This window comes from Ptychodera flava, chromosome 9 (assembly GCF_041260155.1).
Source record: "Ptychodera flava strain L36383 chromosome 9, AS_Pfla_20210202, whole genome shotgun sequence".
Taxonomy (NCBI): domain Eukaryota; kingdom Metazoa; phylum Hemichordata; class Enteropneusta; family Ptychoderidae; genus Ptychodera; species Ptychodera flava.
This window is the reverse complement of record NC_091936.1, coordinates 37,096,841-37,110,709: the sequence shown is the minus strand read 5'-3', so window position 1 is coordinate 37,110,709 and position 13,869 is coordinate 37,096,841. Positions and strand designations below refer to the sequence as shown.

Sequence of the window (13,869 nt, the reverse complement as noted above, 5' to 3'; positions counted from 1 at the left end):
GGGGCTGGGAGGGCGGTGGATTACTTTTTGCCGACGTCAAAAAGTGGCTGACCCCCCTATTCCAACTTTCAAAAACAGGCTGACCCCCCCCCCCCGGCGTCAAAGTTAAAACAAAAGGTGGTCTAAAAATTGAATAATTCAGTGTATATACATATATATATATATATATATATATATATATATATAATATATATATATATATATATATATATTTAATTTAAACATTCAGTCAATTAATTAATGAAATTGTTGTCATGTCAGTTGTAAGGTAGGAACTTAACAGTGTCAATTTCTAAAGTTTGAATACAGTATTTTGAATGAGCTGTGAATGTACTCCACTCTTTTTATGCATAACCAGATGTCCAGAACTGTTGTAAGAAAAATGTGATTGTGAAATATTAGTGCATGTTGCTTTCTAACACTGAATTCTCATAGACGAAACAGAAAAGTATCAGGAACTTGTCATGCTTTTCATATGAACTGCAGATTTCATAATGATCAATACACTTTGCAAAGCAGACTTTCAATTTACAGACATCAAGATATATCTGACATAATATCTCTGATATATTAATTTACTGCGCCCGAAGGGCGCGCAAAAAATATTAAACACCCAGATATCTCTAATATGTATACATATCTGATATATGAAAGTCATGTAGCTGAAGGCATGCTGAAATATATTGTTTGATATTTAAAGAAATGCGCCCAAAGGGCGCGCCAAAAATTTTTAAACATACAAGTATGTCATATATATGATATATATATATATATATATATATTATATATATATATATATATATATATATATATATATATATATTATATATATATATATATATATATATATGTATCATATTAAAGTTTTGCACTAGGGCGGGGCTCTGAAAAATGTCTTATTATTATTAAAGTTATGCGCCCGAAGGGCGCGCCGAAAAATGCAGCTGAATGATGAAACTTTGGCTGGCACAATGCATTTTACACAAGTATAAGCCAAGTCGAAATTAAAACCACACTGACCCCCCTATTGGGCATTTCAAAAACATGGTGACCCCCCCTACCACCAAAGTCAAAAACAGGGTGACACCCCCCCCCCATGAATCCACCGCCCCCCCCCCCCGGCCGAAGAAACCGATCAGTCACTAAAGACTAAAGGAGAACATGTTGTCTTACGGCATGTGACACAGAAATAAAGAGGGGTCTTCAACGGGAATTATAGATCGGGTGGACCAGTCCCCCCCCCCCCGCTTTCAATGATATCGATTCGTCACTGCACAACAATTACAGAGTATGAACCACGTGAGCACAGACCTCCGTACACATTACAAATTCTGTTGACACACCGTCGACCCCTGGTGAACATGGCGGGCACGGAGCAGTTAGTTTGTGTCGATGATTATGAAGAAAAGGCCAAGGCATCGCTGCCTCTGCAAGCATGGGCGTTCTACGGCTCAGGAGCTGACGAAGAACAAACGTTGAGGGAGAACAGGAATGCATACCGTAGGTATGAATGCATTGCCCAACATGTAACACGTATCGTGTGATCGCGCGACTGCGACGAGACACAGTTACGAGTGGTTCGGTACATAACGGCCGCCGCGTGATCGCTGCTGCATGCCTATCAATAACACAATCGATAGGAATGCAGCAGCGATGTATGTACGGCAGGGTCGGGAACAACTACCGAAGTTCCTATCTATACGTGGTGATGAATCTTCCTCAGATGTGTTAAATAGCTAGTAGTAAATAATGCTTTCAGGCCAGAATAGGATCTCTATATAGCCCACTGAACACGGAGCATTTGACACGTCATGTTCGTCCTCGTGGGGTATCGTCGCAGATGTATGTATCACGAGCATGCGGTAATTGCAGTAAACCTACCTCACCCAAAGCACACGCCTCTGGTGTGCAATATGGCATACGCAGAAAGGGCCCCTTCTTACGTTAATACTAATGTACACTAAACATTACAACGTATGAGACCGAAAGCTACCCAGCCTGCTGACTTGTTGGCCACATGCAAACAGCCTGTCACCAGTTGGCCACATGACACCCTCATTTTGTCGAGTGCCATGGTTTTTCAGCCGTCCGATTACGTCACTTAGAGGAGACCCTTTTGATTTCTTTGGGGAGTGGAGAACATGGGTATGTCAACACATTTCCCCCTCACTGTGACAGCAAATTTTTGCCTATTGTCCGTCCTGCATCAAATTTCGCAATTTTAACATGCAGTTCACAATTCTACCTACATGTCACTGATGCAAATCTGTACCAATGATAACTTGTAGTGGTCTCTGCCAGTAACATAAACAGCAGTTTACATTTAGGGACTGGTCAGTTTCTTCGGCCTGGGGGGCGGTGGATTCATGCGGGGAGGTCACCCTTTTTTAGAATTTGGTGATAGGGGGGGGGGGTCACCATGTTTTTGAAATGCCCATGGGGGGTCAGTGTGTTTTTGAATTTTGACACAGCTCATCATTGCCTAAAATGTATCGTGTCAGCCAAAAATTTCATCATTCAGTTGCATTTTTCGGCGCGCCCTTCCGGCGCGTAAGTTTATTAATCAGATATATTTTTCAGCACACGCGACTTTAACATATCAGGCATACATATATCAGAGATATCTGTATGTTTAATATTTTTCAGCGTGCTCTTTGAGCACATTACTTTAATATACAGACATTTTTCAGCACGTCCTTCCAGTGCATGACTTTAATATACAAGACGTATATCAGAGATATCAGGATGTTTCGTATTTTTCGGCGCGCCCTTCGGGCGCCATACTTTAATAAATCAGAGATATCTTGATGTTTGCTAACTGAAAGTGTACCATTATGAAATCTGCAGTTCATATGAAAAGCATGACAATTCCTGATACTTTTCTGTTTTCTCTATGAGAATTCACTGTGAGAAAGCCACAAGCACAAATATTTCAAAATTGATACAGTGACTTAATTTAGAGATAGAAAAATGACAAGATATCTTTCGTTCTCATTGACGCAACTATTTTCCTTTGTGTCTCAGTTTTCTGTAGAAAGATATTTTTTATGACCAAAATAACGGTTAAAAAGGCAGTTTTTCTCATTATTAGCTGTGTTTTTATGGTTTCAATGTTAAAAGAAAAGGTCCTCTCAGACACTGCACACATCAGATTTGGCTAAAATACCTCTCTATGGCTCCTCAGGAGATTTAATCGGATGGCTGGCAAGTATTAACGCCAATCAAAGTTTTTTGATTTACTGCTTTTTCCTCTTTGATATTAATGATTGACATTCATTTCTGTACAACAGTTCAAGACATCTGGTTAAGCATAGAAAGTGTGAAACACATTCACAGCTCATTCAAATGTACTGTATTCAAACTTTAAGATTGACACTTTGAAATTCCTATCTTACAACTGACATGTCAACAATTTCATTAAAACACAGAATGACTGTTTAAAATATGTGTAAAATATATTATTATTATTATTATTATTATTATTATTATTATTATTATTTATTTATTTATTTAGCCTTCAAAAAGAAGAGAAAAAATACATAATATACCAAAATAACAAGATAAAATACAACAAAACAAACGCAGAACAAAGCTAAAACGGCATCAGCAACATGTTGAGAATGTGCCTATTATGTACATCTCTTGTCAATAAAAGATGACGTACACTGTCCGTTAATCCATCCGGTGTAGGAAAAGTCTTCATACTTTTTAATACAGAATTTGAATAATGTTTATCAAAGATGTATCGAAAGAAAGAAACATTAGGTTTGCACAAATCGTATTACACGAGAGAGTAAATCCGTGTGACCGTTCAGATTACCACAAAGATTCATGTTCAAAAGATGCAAATAAAAACAACGAGCACGTGAATTGTCAGCGAAGAGTGATTTCAGTAGTTCAAGAGAACTTATCTCTAATGATTTTTCAATAGTCATAACATTGAGTGCTTTCAGAAACTGAGTGCTTCTACAAAATTTGTGAATACCAAAACCAGCTTTGAGGAACTTAGCGTGAGTCTTTTCAACCTCACTCAGAGAAGATTTGGAAACATGTACACAGTTAATACCGTATGTCAGAACAGGCCGAATGGCAGCATTCCATACATAGGCAAGCATATCATATTTACTATTACCATTATGGAAGCCGGCACCTTGAAAACCATAAAATGCCTTTCTGCATTCATTAATTCTATTCAAAATATGTACATTGGTATCAAGAGATGACAAAGTAACACCTAGGTAATTCACACTTTCACGTTCAGCAAGTCTTACTCCATCCAGAGACCAAAGTGGACGAGGAGTAAGATTACACCACCCCCCAAAAATAACGCAATCTGTTTTCTTTGGATTCAAGCGTAAACCATGGTTTGTAATATATCTCTGTGCAGTATTAATCATATTTAAGACCTGTACTGATTAGAGTAGCTAACATTATGTCATCAGCGTAACAAAAGACATTAAAGAAACATTACTACATATATATATATATATATATATATATATATATATATATATGTATGTATATATATATTATAATTTATATATATATATATATATATATATATATATATATATATATATATATATATATATATATATATATATATATATATATATATATATATATATATATATAATTTAATTTATGTACACCTTTTTTTACCGTTGTAATAATTTGCTCCATATATTCCCAGGGACAGTGAACTGACAGTGCTGGGCGAAATTCCAAATTAACGTTCGTGTACACATATGTACCGGTACTTTCAATCTCACTTTAAAGTACATAGTAAATTTAATTAAAATTAGCGATGCTTTTTTGTGGGTAATGGATATTCAAAGCATCTTTCAAAATAAGACTACGAATTGTCTTATGTTAAATACAGAGAAAAGTTTGCATGAGCAAAATTTCATGACCTTCAAAAATCTTGCGTGAAAAATGGCGACCCCTGCAATAAAAACACCTCTTTATACTGGTCACCTTGTGGCATTCCCGTAATATTTTACTTGTTCAAGGCCCCCTCAGAACAGCCCCCTCTCTTGGTCAAGGGCCACATGCGTAACCTGTCTATAATGGTTAGCATACTTGACTCCGAATGACCCCTATCAAAAAGCAAGAAATTCCTTTATTTTGACCTTTTTTTATAGCTGTATCACAACTGTTTCAGGAATCAAGGCAAGTGCTATGATTCTCAGGCATTTATGATTTTGAATTATAGTATTATTACTGTTTTTTCCTAAATTCACCTCTCGGAAAACAGTCTGCGTTGGTGTCACACCCACCATATATAAAGGGCCACCTCCCTAAACTGATCACTTTTCTCTTGATCCCTTGATGAACCACTGTTCACAAATTTGACTGCACACTAGGGAGAACCGTAAATATGTATTTGTTTTATCGAACGTAAAGTATTAAAATATCATAATGGTTTACACCACTTTGTAAAACTTTCTTGTTGCCCACGATACATAAGTGCCTCCTTTGCATCATCTCTTACTCCACGAGGTATGTTAACATAAACAATTTTGACAGTATATGTTTTATTGTTGTGTTTTTGTGTATTTGTCCTTTCTTAGCCGTACACTTTATTTTCTTCTATTTACGTTCAGGTTTATGAATTAATCGTATTTCAACTCTCTATGGCCAGGGACTACATTAATTCTGTTAGAACTATCTCCCTTGTTTTACCCCTATCATTTAGCATGTAATATTTTTAACATTTTGGATCGTTTTAATTATTTTTATTGTCGTCGTTTTCTTCGTAAATGGTGAAATGAAATATTATTTTATAGAACACCAGTATGTGTAAACTTTATAGAGTCGCATAAGAAAGATACCAGGCCAAAACTCAAAAATATCTACATCTTTAATGTATGTGTCACTCTTGATCCCCAATACAATGTGTTACTATGTCTGAGGTCAAACACCATGCTCTCATCACCTTACTGTTAACAGGGAGAAGTTGTTAACAAAAAATATGATTCTACATCGTATAACTTAATTTTACTGATGTTTTGTTGGTCCTTTGGGTTTTAGAGCCGTGTTTGTACCACTTTGATAGTCCTTCATGACATTTCCCGTCTGCTCTCTTGATTTTCACAGATATCGTTTAAAGCCAAGGATTCTGAGAGATGTCTCAGTCCGGGACATGTCAACGACAGTCCTCGGCGAGAAGTTAGATGCACCAATTTGCATATCACCGACAGCTTTACACGGACTTGCTCACCCGGATGGAGAAGTGGCGACTTGCAAAGGTAAACAACAAGAAGTTTCAGTTAAATATTTCCCCCAAAAATCCTTGCTAAAAATTTGTAAAACCACGGGCACCACGCCTTAGTGCATGCGTGAGTGAATTAGCTTTAGCCACCGTTTTCTGTACGACGATTGTCAGGTATTGGGTAACTGAGACCAGAAAGTAGTAGTTGCCAAATGTCGTTGAGGGGTTCGTGTCACCTTATGATTAACATTGGTGTTGCAAAGTTACCCTGATAGACACCCCAAGTTTTTGAAAATTTACAATAATTTTCTACCGGGCCCACTGTTGCTACTCCGCCCTTGTTCGTTTAATAAGAATTACTAAGTTGAGCTCGCTTGTTAGTCGTTTGAGAAAACAGATCTCACCGTGTCCTCAGATATTCCTCGTCCGATTCTGGCTTGGGCTGACGTCATTACATTTCTGGCAGTAGGCATCTCTACAATTCTCAAAAATATCTTTCATGATCATAAATTAGGCGGTCGAGTGTCAGGCATAGCGTGATCAGATTAGATAACCTCTGACCTTATTTTTGTTACTCGTCTGAAGCAATATCGAAATAAGTGAGTAGTCATTATTTGCAGCCTGGGGGTCGGAGGCATGTAAGTGGGGGCTCACTCAAAAAATTGAAAGCTACAAGGAGTTGCTCAAAATGTGAAGAGAAAGAAGGGGGTTACTCAATTATCTGTGCAAAATGAATTGAAACACCTCTCAGATAGCACCATTTCACAAATCAATTTCTCAAAATTTCGATGTGAGAGGGGTGAACCTCCCTCTCGTGCTCTCCCCCTGGAGTGTTCTAAAAGTTTTACTTAGGAAAAATACACATTGAAAACACCTCTCAGATCGAACCAGACTGCATCATTGTACATATCAATTTCTCAATTTTTTCCACACAGGCAAGGGGATATCCCCATCTGACAGTTTCCCCCTCAGCCTCTCGCATATTCTCCCCATGTACTTTCAATTCTGCCCCGTCAGATGTCCTAGTGAAAACCCTGTCATGATGCCCAGCCAAATTTAACAATACTATATGGTTGGATACTGGTTAGAGCTTGAGCTTTTATTTCTGTATTTGTTGTGATTTTGAATTTCACTTTGTTGGTTTCACCTTTTTCAACCGTCATGAGATAACCGATGATAATCTAGCAGGGTGCACCAGGATTTGAATGGTCTTTACTCTTTTGCTGTACTTTTGTAAATTATACAAATACATGTATTGATATTTAACTTTTCTAAGTTGGGGGTCAGTCAAAATTTCTGTGTTAGAGAGGGGGTTACTCAAATTTATCGTGGTTGGCAGGGGGTTACTCGAAATTTTAGAGTTTCCGATGAAATTCCTCCGACCCCCCGGCCGTAAACAATGGCGACTCCCTAATACGAGTCACAAACATGTGCGACTACAATTATGGCAAATTGTCATAGCAGACAGTTTTTCTTCGTTCAAGATTTAAAGCCATTAGATTGTTTAGTGTCACATTTTCTTTGTAATTCTCGAATATCACACGCATACACCATTTGTTGTTTTCCTGTTTTTAGCGGCAGCAGATATGAACACACTGATGGCGGTAAGTTCAGTATCATTGAAATCGATCGAGGACGTCGCTGCTGCACGGCCATACTCACCCAAGTGGCAAAACATATATATCTGGCGTCTTCGTGAAGTGATGAAAGATATGGTGAGACGGGCGGAGGTGGCGGGCTTCAAGGCAATAGTTGTCTCGGTGGACATTCCAGAAATCGGTTTCAAGAGGAGTCTACGACGAACCACAGGCGGCCTAGTATTTAAGACGTTTCATTATGGAACCTTTGACAAGTATGTAAACAAGGTACTGCTCCAATAAAATTGAATTTCGAATACCCTCAATAAAACTCACAACCATTTTGGCATCTTCGCTAGAAAAGTTACCGTGTTCTCCAAACTTTATAAATTATAGGCAGAGTTGTAACTTGGTTTCTTATCCGTAGAATTCAAGCCAATACATTTTTCCAGCTCATCGAAAGACGAAAGTGTTCGCCGGAATTATTAGGGTCACGTCAAACAATGCAGAATACGGTAACAACTATAGCTGTATCAGCCGTAAATACACACAGACCCGACGTGTTCCTTTGGAGACAACAGTGCTAGCATATGTGACGCTCTTCATAATTTAAATGTTTCGTACATGCATCTCGTGAATATTTATAGAAAGCTAGTTCGCTGGAAATTTATTTTTACCTCGGCTTCATAAAGATGGTATATTTAGACATCTATGACGAATCTCGTCTCCACGAAAGATAAAACGGCCGAGTCAATAGTACACATTGTATTCCGATAGGCAATATCATCTCCATACGATAGAAAAACATACAATGGAACATTTATGCATTTTCCTACTTTCAAGCTCTTTTCAAACAAATTGTGAAGAACTTCATGACGAGCGGTTTCTAATATGAATTTCTTAAACGTTTTCGATTACCGAGGAGAAGGACGTGAATTGGAGTCTCAATGACGTACCACCAATGGAAGTGAAAGAACTTGCGCAGGGCTACAACGGCGCCACTTGGAAGGACATAGCATGGTTGAAAACTGTGACAAAGTTACCGATCGTTCTGAAAGGTATCCTGACGGTAGAGGACGCTCTACTTGCAGCCGAACATGGCGTACAGGGAATTTTGGTGTCGAATCACGGTGGCAGGCAATTAGACTGTGTACCTGCTACGGTAAGATGAAACACAAATTATAGTAACAATTTCAAGCACACGAATAATTACATTATTCTGGCCCAGGTCAATATTGAACGGACCCAATACATATTCTTTGTGATTTGAGTTATTCGACAGGTAATTTTCAAGTTTGTGGATTAAATTTACATTCATTGAGGTACGGTTTTGACCTACTGTCGTATACAGATTACACTTTAGTAATATTAGATATGTGTTAAATTGACCAAGACAAAATAACTCGTGGCATATTAATTCCTGATTTTTGAACTTCAGAGTTCTGATATCCTAAAACTGTTCTAGTACGATTATTTTTTTCTGGAAGTCTTGAAAAGATGGGTTGGGATGAATCACAATATGTTAATTAACCAGTTTTTATCTCATATTTTGACAGATCGACGTTCTATCGGACATCGTCGATGCAGTTGGGAACAAGCTAGAAGTGTACGTCGATGGTGGCGTGAGAACAGGCACTGACGTTTTAAAGGCATTGGCGTTGGGTGCAAGAGCGGTGTTCGTTGGCAGACCTGTCATTTTTGGCTTAGCTTGCAATGTAAGTTATATTCAATATTTGATACATAAATTATGCCACGCCATTGCAAATTAAACCTTTTCCTTCGGTAGTTTGTCGCTTCCGTCATCACCAGCAACAGAACAGAAGAGTTTTCAAATCACTGATCCTTGCAATTTCATGATCGAAAAACTGCATTTCAATTTTCACTTGACATCGAATCTACCTTATCTCTAAACTGGTTCACTGTCTCATCGAAACGACGGAATCATACTTATGAATTATGCATCCATCCCTCTGACAAAGATGGACTTTTGAATGCGTTTGTGAACAAGCACGTCGACCGACAAGCCAAGTAATTTTTTGACAGTCATATCCAATGCAATACAAGGCAGCATTGATCTTAGTTACTTCAAAATGACAGTCTAGCGGATTTCTCAAGGACGTTATTACCACAGCTTATTCACAAAAGAGTCATAAGTAAATACATTCTTAAATATGCCATGTTCCTTTTGTCCATTTATCAGGGAGAGGAAGGGGTGAAATCTGTTCTTAAAATTCTGAGAGATGAGCTTAGCTTAGCCATGGCCCTGTCAGGTTGGTATTCTCCTCTTTACTGTTCATACCCCAGGGTATCAAGGCTCCTAGTTATTGATTTCAATAAAAAAATGAAAAGTATTATTATCTCTTATTTTGTATGAAAATTAATAACTAGGAGCCTGGATTCCCTGTGTTCATACTTCCAACGATAAAAAAATTAGGTAAACAATACAGGCTTATGCCGTACAAGAGGCCCAGGCATTTTGTCCAGTCCTCGCTTTATACCACACTAACACATCAGGGATGTAATTGATGTTGTTTATATCAAAGAAGACATCCAATCTCAATGACATAACGTCGGGCAGTGATTCAGTAACTGACACCAAGCACAGACAACTTCAAGAAATCGTCAGAGTTTTGCAACTTACGGTTGAGTTTCTCCTGTGCTCTATGATGAATTAAAAAAAGAACAAAGTTTGTGTGTAGACCCAAACTACTGTGGAAAACAATTTACTTCTACTGAAACACAACACTGCAATCGCTTAACGTGTTCCTGTGATAGTACGGCCACCACTTCCAATGGGCTTGCCCCTTCAAAATCCTGCATCACACCAGACTCAGAAGAGTATCACACGATGTATATATACATTTTTACAGTCCTTTCACAGAGGGCCGTACTATTTTGCTATATGTGAAAGGACCGAACTCTTCTCTGTAAGGGACAACGTCAAATGATCGATGTCTGACAAAAATGTTAATTCTTTAAGTTTTTTTGTTTTTGTTTTTTTTTTTTTGGGGGGGGGGTATCAACCCAAAAACGTTTTCTATCCGACAGAAACAATACAACGATATCCTACTTTAGTTTGGTTAAGAAGAATTGCATAGTAATTGCGCATTTTCTCTCCTTCTGCGGCAAAATCGATCGAGACCCTTTGATACTTTGACATTGTGTATTTTCTTATATAAGAAAGTATTGTCATACTACCCATGCAGTATGAACGCCTCCAGGAGACATGTTTTTCTGTACATTTCTTCATCTCAGGATTTTTGTTTTGTTTTCCGTAATGTGAGAAGTTTTTGGATCTTGAATATTTCAAGACCTCGAATTTCAAACTATGTAATTGCGCGCCACCTCTGCCCCTGCAGATTTACATGATGTAGCACGGCTAAAATTTGACAACCATGGTGACCCCTATCCGCCACCCCGCTCCAAGGCCGAAGAAACTTACCAGTCGCTCAGGAAAGACTATCTCTAATTTCTAAGAAAAATCATACCAAGGGGTTCGGTCTTGACAGAAACAGATCGCTTTTGCCAGAACACATGGTGCCAATTAATGACTTCTTTCGATTAAGGGGGCGCTGCACCCAACACAGCGTATTTTGCTCAAAAATCACCTTTTTGCAAATATTCATTCAATTAGAGTTAGTTTGTTAACCCAAGATTAAAATATTGGTTGGGTTTACCCTTAAGCTTGTCAAGCAGTCGTAATTTGTGTGATAGAGAAGTGCTAATTTATGCAAATGTATGCAAATCACCCGATTTTCTGTCTTCTTTTTCCTGCCAGTTTCAAAATTTCCAAAGAATTTAACTCCGCTCTGGTTGGGTAAAATTTTCTGAAATTTTCACATTATGTTCTTTAAATACTATATAACAACACGATAATTTTTTGCAGAAATTAGGTTCTTACATTTTGAATAAGATTCAATTTAATTTTGCTAATCATAATTTCGATCACTCTTTTGAGTGTTGGTCTTTGAACCGTTGCCATTTTAGCATGAGGATAGATAATGCAAAATAAAATAATAGTTTTTTCTATATAAACTCTTGGGGTCAAGTTTTTGACTTAAATTTGTTTTTATCATTAATACCAAAATTGAGTTTTTTACCCCAAATATACACCGACTTCGTCCTTCGAGCAAACTACTGCTACCATATTAAGCTTTAGAGTCTCTGCCTTTTGAAAATACATAGTATGAGGGGGTTTCCTTGTCATCTTTGATGAGAAATATTACTTTGAAAAAAGCTGTGTTGGCAACATGCAGCTCCACCTTAAACGGAAAGGCAATTGACTGCTGTCTTTCCCGGGACTAGAGAGACTTTCATGTTTTCAAACCAGTCAGTAACTTTAATGTCTGGCTTATCAGCACTGTGCGTACGTTAGAAGAAGACGTGTGTGATGAACATGCAATTGTATACAGTCAACCGAAGATACCTGAGATGATGAATGACACACAACCTTCGTTCCTTTTATTCAGTGTAAAGCACTCTGAAAAATCAACAGTGGAACTCTGACAATTTTTGAAGTTGTCTTGATTTTGTTAGTTGCGGAATAATTTTCCCGCCTTTATCTCATTGAGACTAGATGCCTCCTTTGATGAACTACAATGTTACTTAATTACATCCCCGTTGTGGTAGCCGAATATAATCGGCTGCTCATGAAAATTACAGTAAAACAATTGAACTACTCGCGACAACACACAGTGTGTCGCAGGAAGGTCAAATTTCAATGTATTTTCTTAAAGAAAATACTGTCATACTATCTATGTATGAATGCCTCCAGGATACATCTTTTTCTGTACATTTCTACATTTCAGAAGCTTTTTGTTTTGTTTTCCGTAATGTGAGGAGGTTCGGAATCTCGAATATGTCTAGACCTCGAATTTCAAATTATATAATTGTGCGTCTGCGCTCCTACATATTTAAATAATGTTTCATGGCTAAAATTTGACACACTGCTCTTTTTTGCAGGCTGCAGCCGATTAAGTGACGTCACCAGAGACCTTGTTATTAGACACGATGTACGGTCTAAACTGTAATGGTAAAATACAGGACGTTGAAGTTGTCGGTAACTTCCGCCTCAAGGTCTTTAACATCGAATCTTTGGATATGAAATAAAATGTTTTTCCACGGTGCCTCCAGCTAGCTATAGTATCTATCCCTATGAAGGATAATAGTGATTATGAAAAACAATCTCTCCAATGTTTGCTTTTGACATGTGATTTTATGGCTGAAAACCGTCTCAACGCTTACGATGGAAATATGTGTGAATATCTCCGTAATGATATCTAGAAAAAAAACACGTATAAAGTTCGTATAATATACAAGACGACAGTTGCAAGTAAAATATATGTTCACATGTCGTTAGACGTTGGCCTAGTAATAGGCCTGACCGAAATGTACAAATTATAGTTCCAAGCCAGTGGAAAAGTAAAAGAAACTGGAGTATGTGAGTGTAGTGAGCAACGAGTGGGCACAAGGTACGATGAATTGAATCCTAAATCTCAACAAGAACTTGATCCATACATGACTCTCAATATACACTACCAGAAAAATGATTTAAAAATTCATAAAAATAAACGAAACCTAACTGTTACAGACAAGAGACATGTTTTCCCTATAAGACAACACTCTACAACTTATTTTCAGTAGTAGTCATTTGACACTGCCAGACCTTATTTCCGATTTTTTTGCCCCATCGTATTCTCGAAGTTCCGAAATTTTGCAGCAGTATAGAATTTTATCAATGAAGACATTATTGATATGGACTGTGACACGCAGGGGGAAGGTCATTGATTTTTGCGCATGATTGGGAAGGGTCACTAATTTGAGGGGGTCATTATTTTTCGCGCAGTGTCATTTTGAAAACACCAGCCCCCTGTAATTTCCGTCCAGTCCCAAAATCGTTGCTTCATAATACAGTTAAAACATACTTAAAATAGACATTAGACAAATAAACAAACCAAGTGCGTTTTTACTGAAAGGAATATAACAGAAGTTATAAATCTTGGCACTCAAAACGGATATCACTAAGAATACACTCCTCGCAAAACAAACCCGTCATATTGCTCTATAGATACAGAGATT

The 13,869-nt window shown here is 37.7% G+C and overlaps 1 protein-coding gene across 2 annotated transcripts; it reads left to right on the top strand.

The window, feature by feature from the left end:
* Nucleotides 1-1,347: 1,347 nt before the first annotated feature.
* LOC139140871 (uncharacterized) lies at nucleotides 1,348-13,111 on the top strand. Of its 2 annotated transcripts, none has more exons than XM_070710340.1 (7): nucleotides 1,348-1,504; nucleotides 6,100-6,251; nucleotides 7,790-8,079; nucleotides 8,714-8,953; nucleotides 9,348-9,506; nucleotides 9,992-10,061; nucleotides 12,754-13,111. In XM_070710340.1, exons 1-7 carry the CDS (start codon nucleotides 1,362-1,364, stop codon nucleotides 12,819-12,821), a joined length of 1,122 nt encoding a protein of 373 aa, XP_070566441.1. In that variant the 5' UTR covers nucleotides 1,348-1,361; the 3' UTR covers nucleotides 12,822-13,111. The 2 variants fall into 2 exon arrangements, with proteins under 2 accessions (XP_070566441.1, XP_070566442.1); XM_070710341.1 differs by having other exon boundaries at nucleotides 1,375-1,500.
* Nucleotides 13,112-13,869: the final 758 nt, after the last annotated feature.

Coding starts and splice junctions, on each gene's coding strand:
- LOC139140871 (XM_070710340.1), top strand. CDS start 1,362: ATGGCGGGCACGGAGCAGTTAGTTTGTGTCGATGATTATGAAGAAAAG. Junction 6,252..7,789: donor AGAAGTGGCGACTTGCAAAG/GTAAACAACAAG, acceptor TCCTGTTTTTAG/CGGCAGCAGATATGAACACA. Junction 9,507..9,991: donor TTTTTGGCTTAGCTTGCAAT/GTAAGTTATATT, acceptor TCCATTTATCAG/GGAGAGGAAGGGGTGAAATC.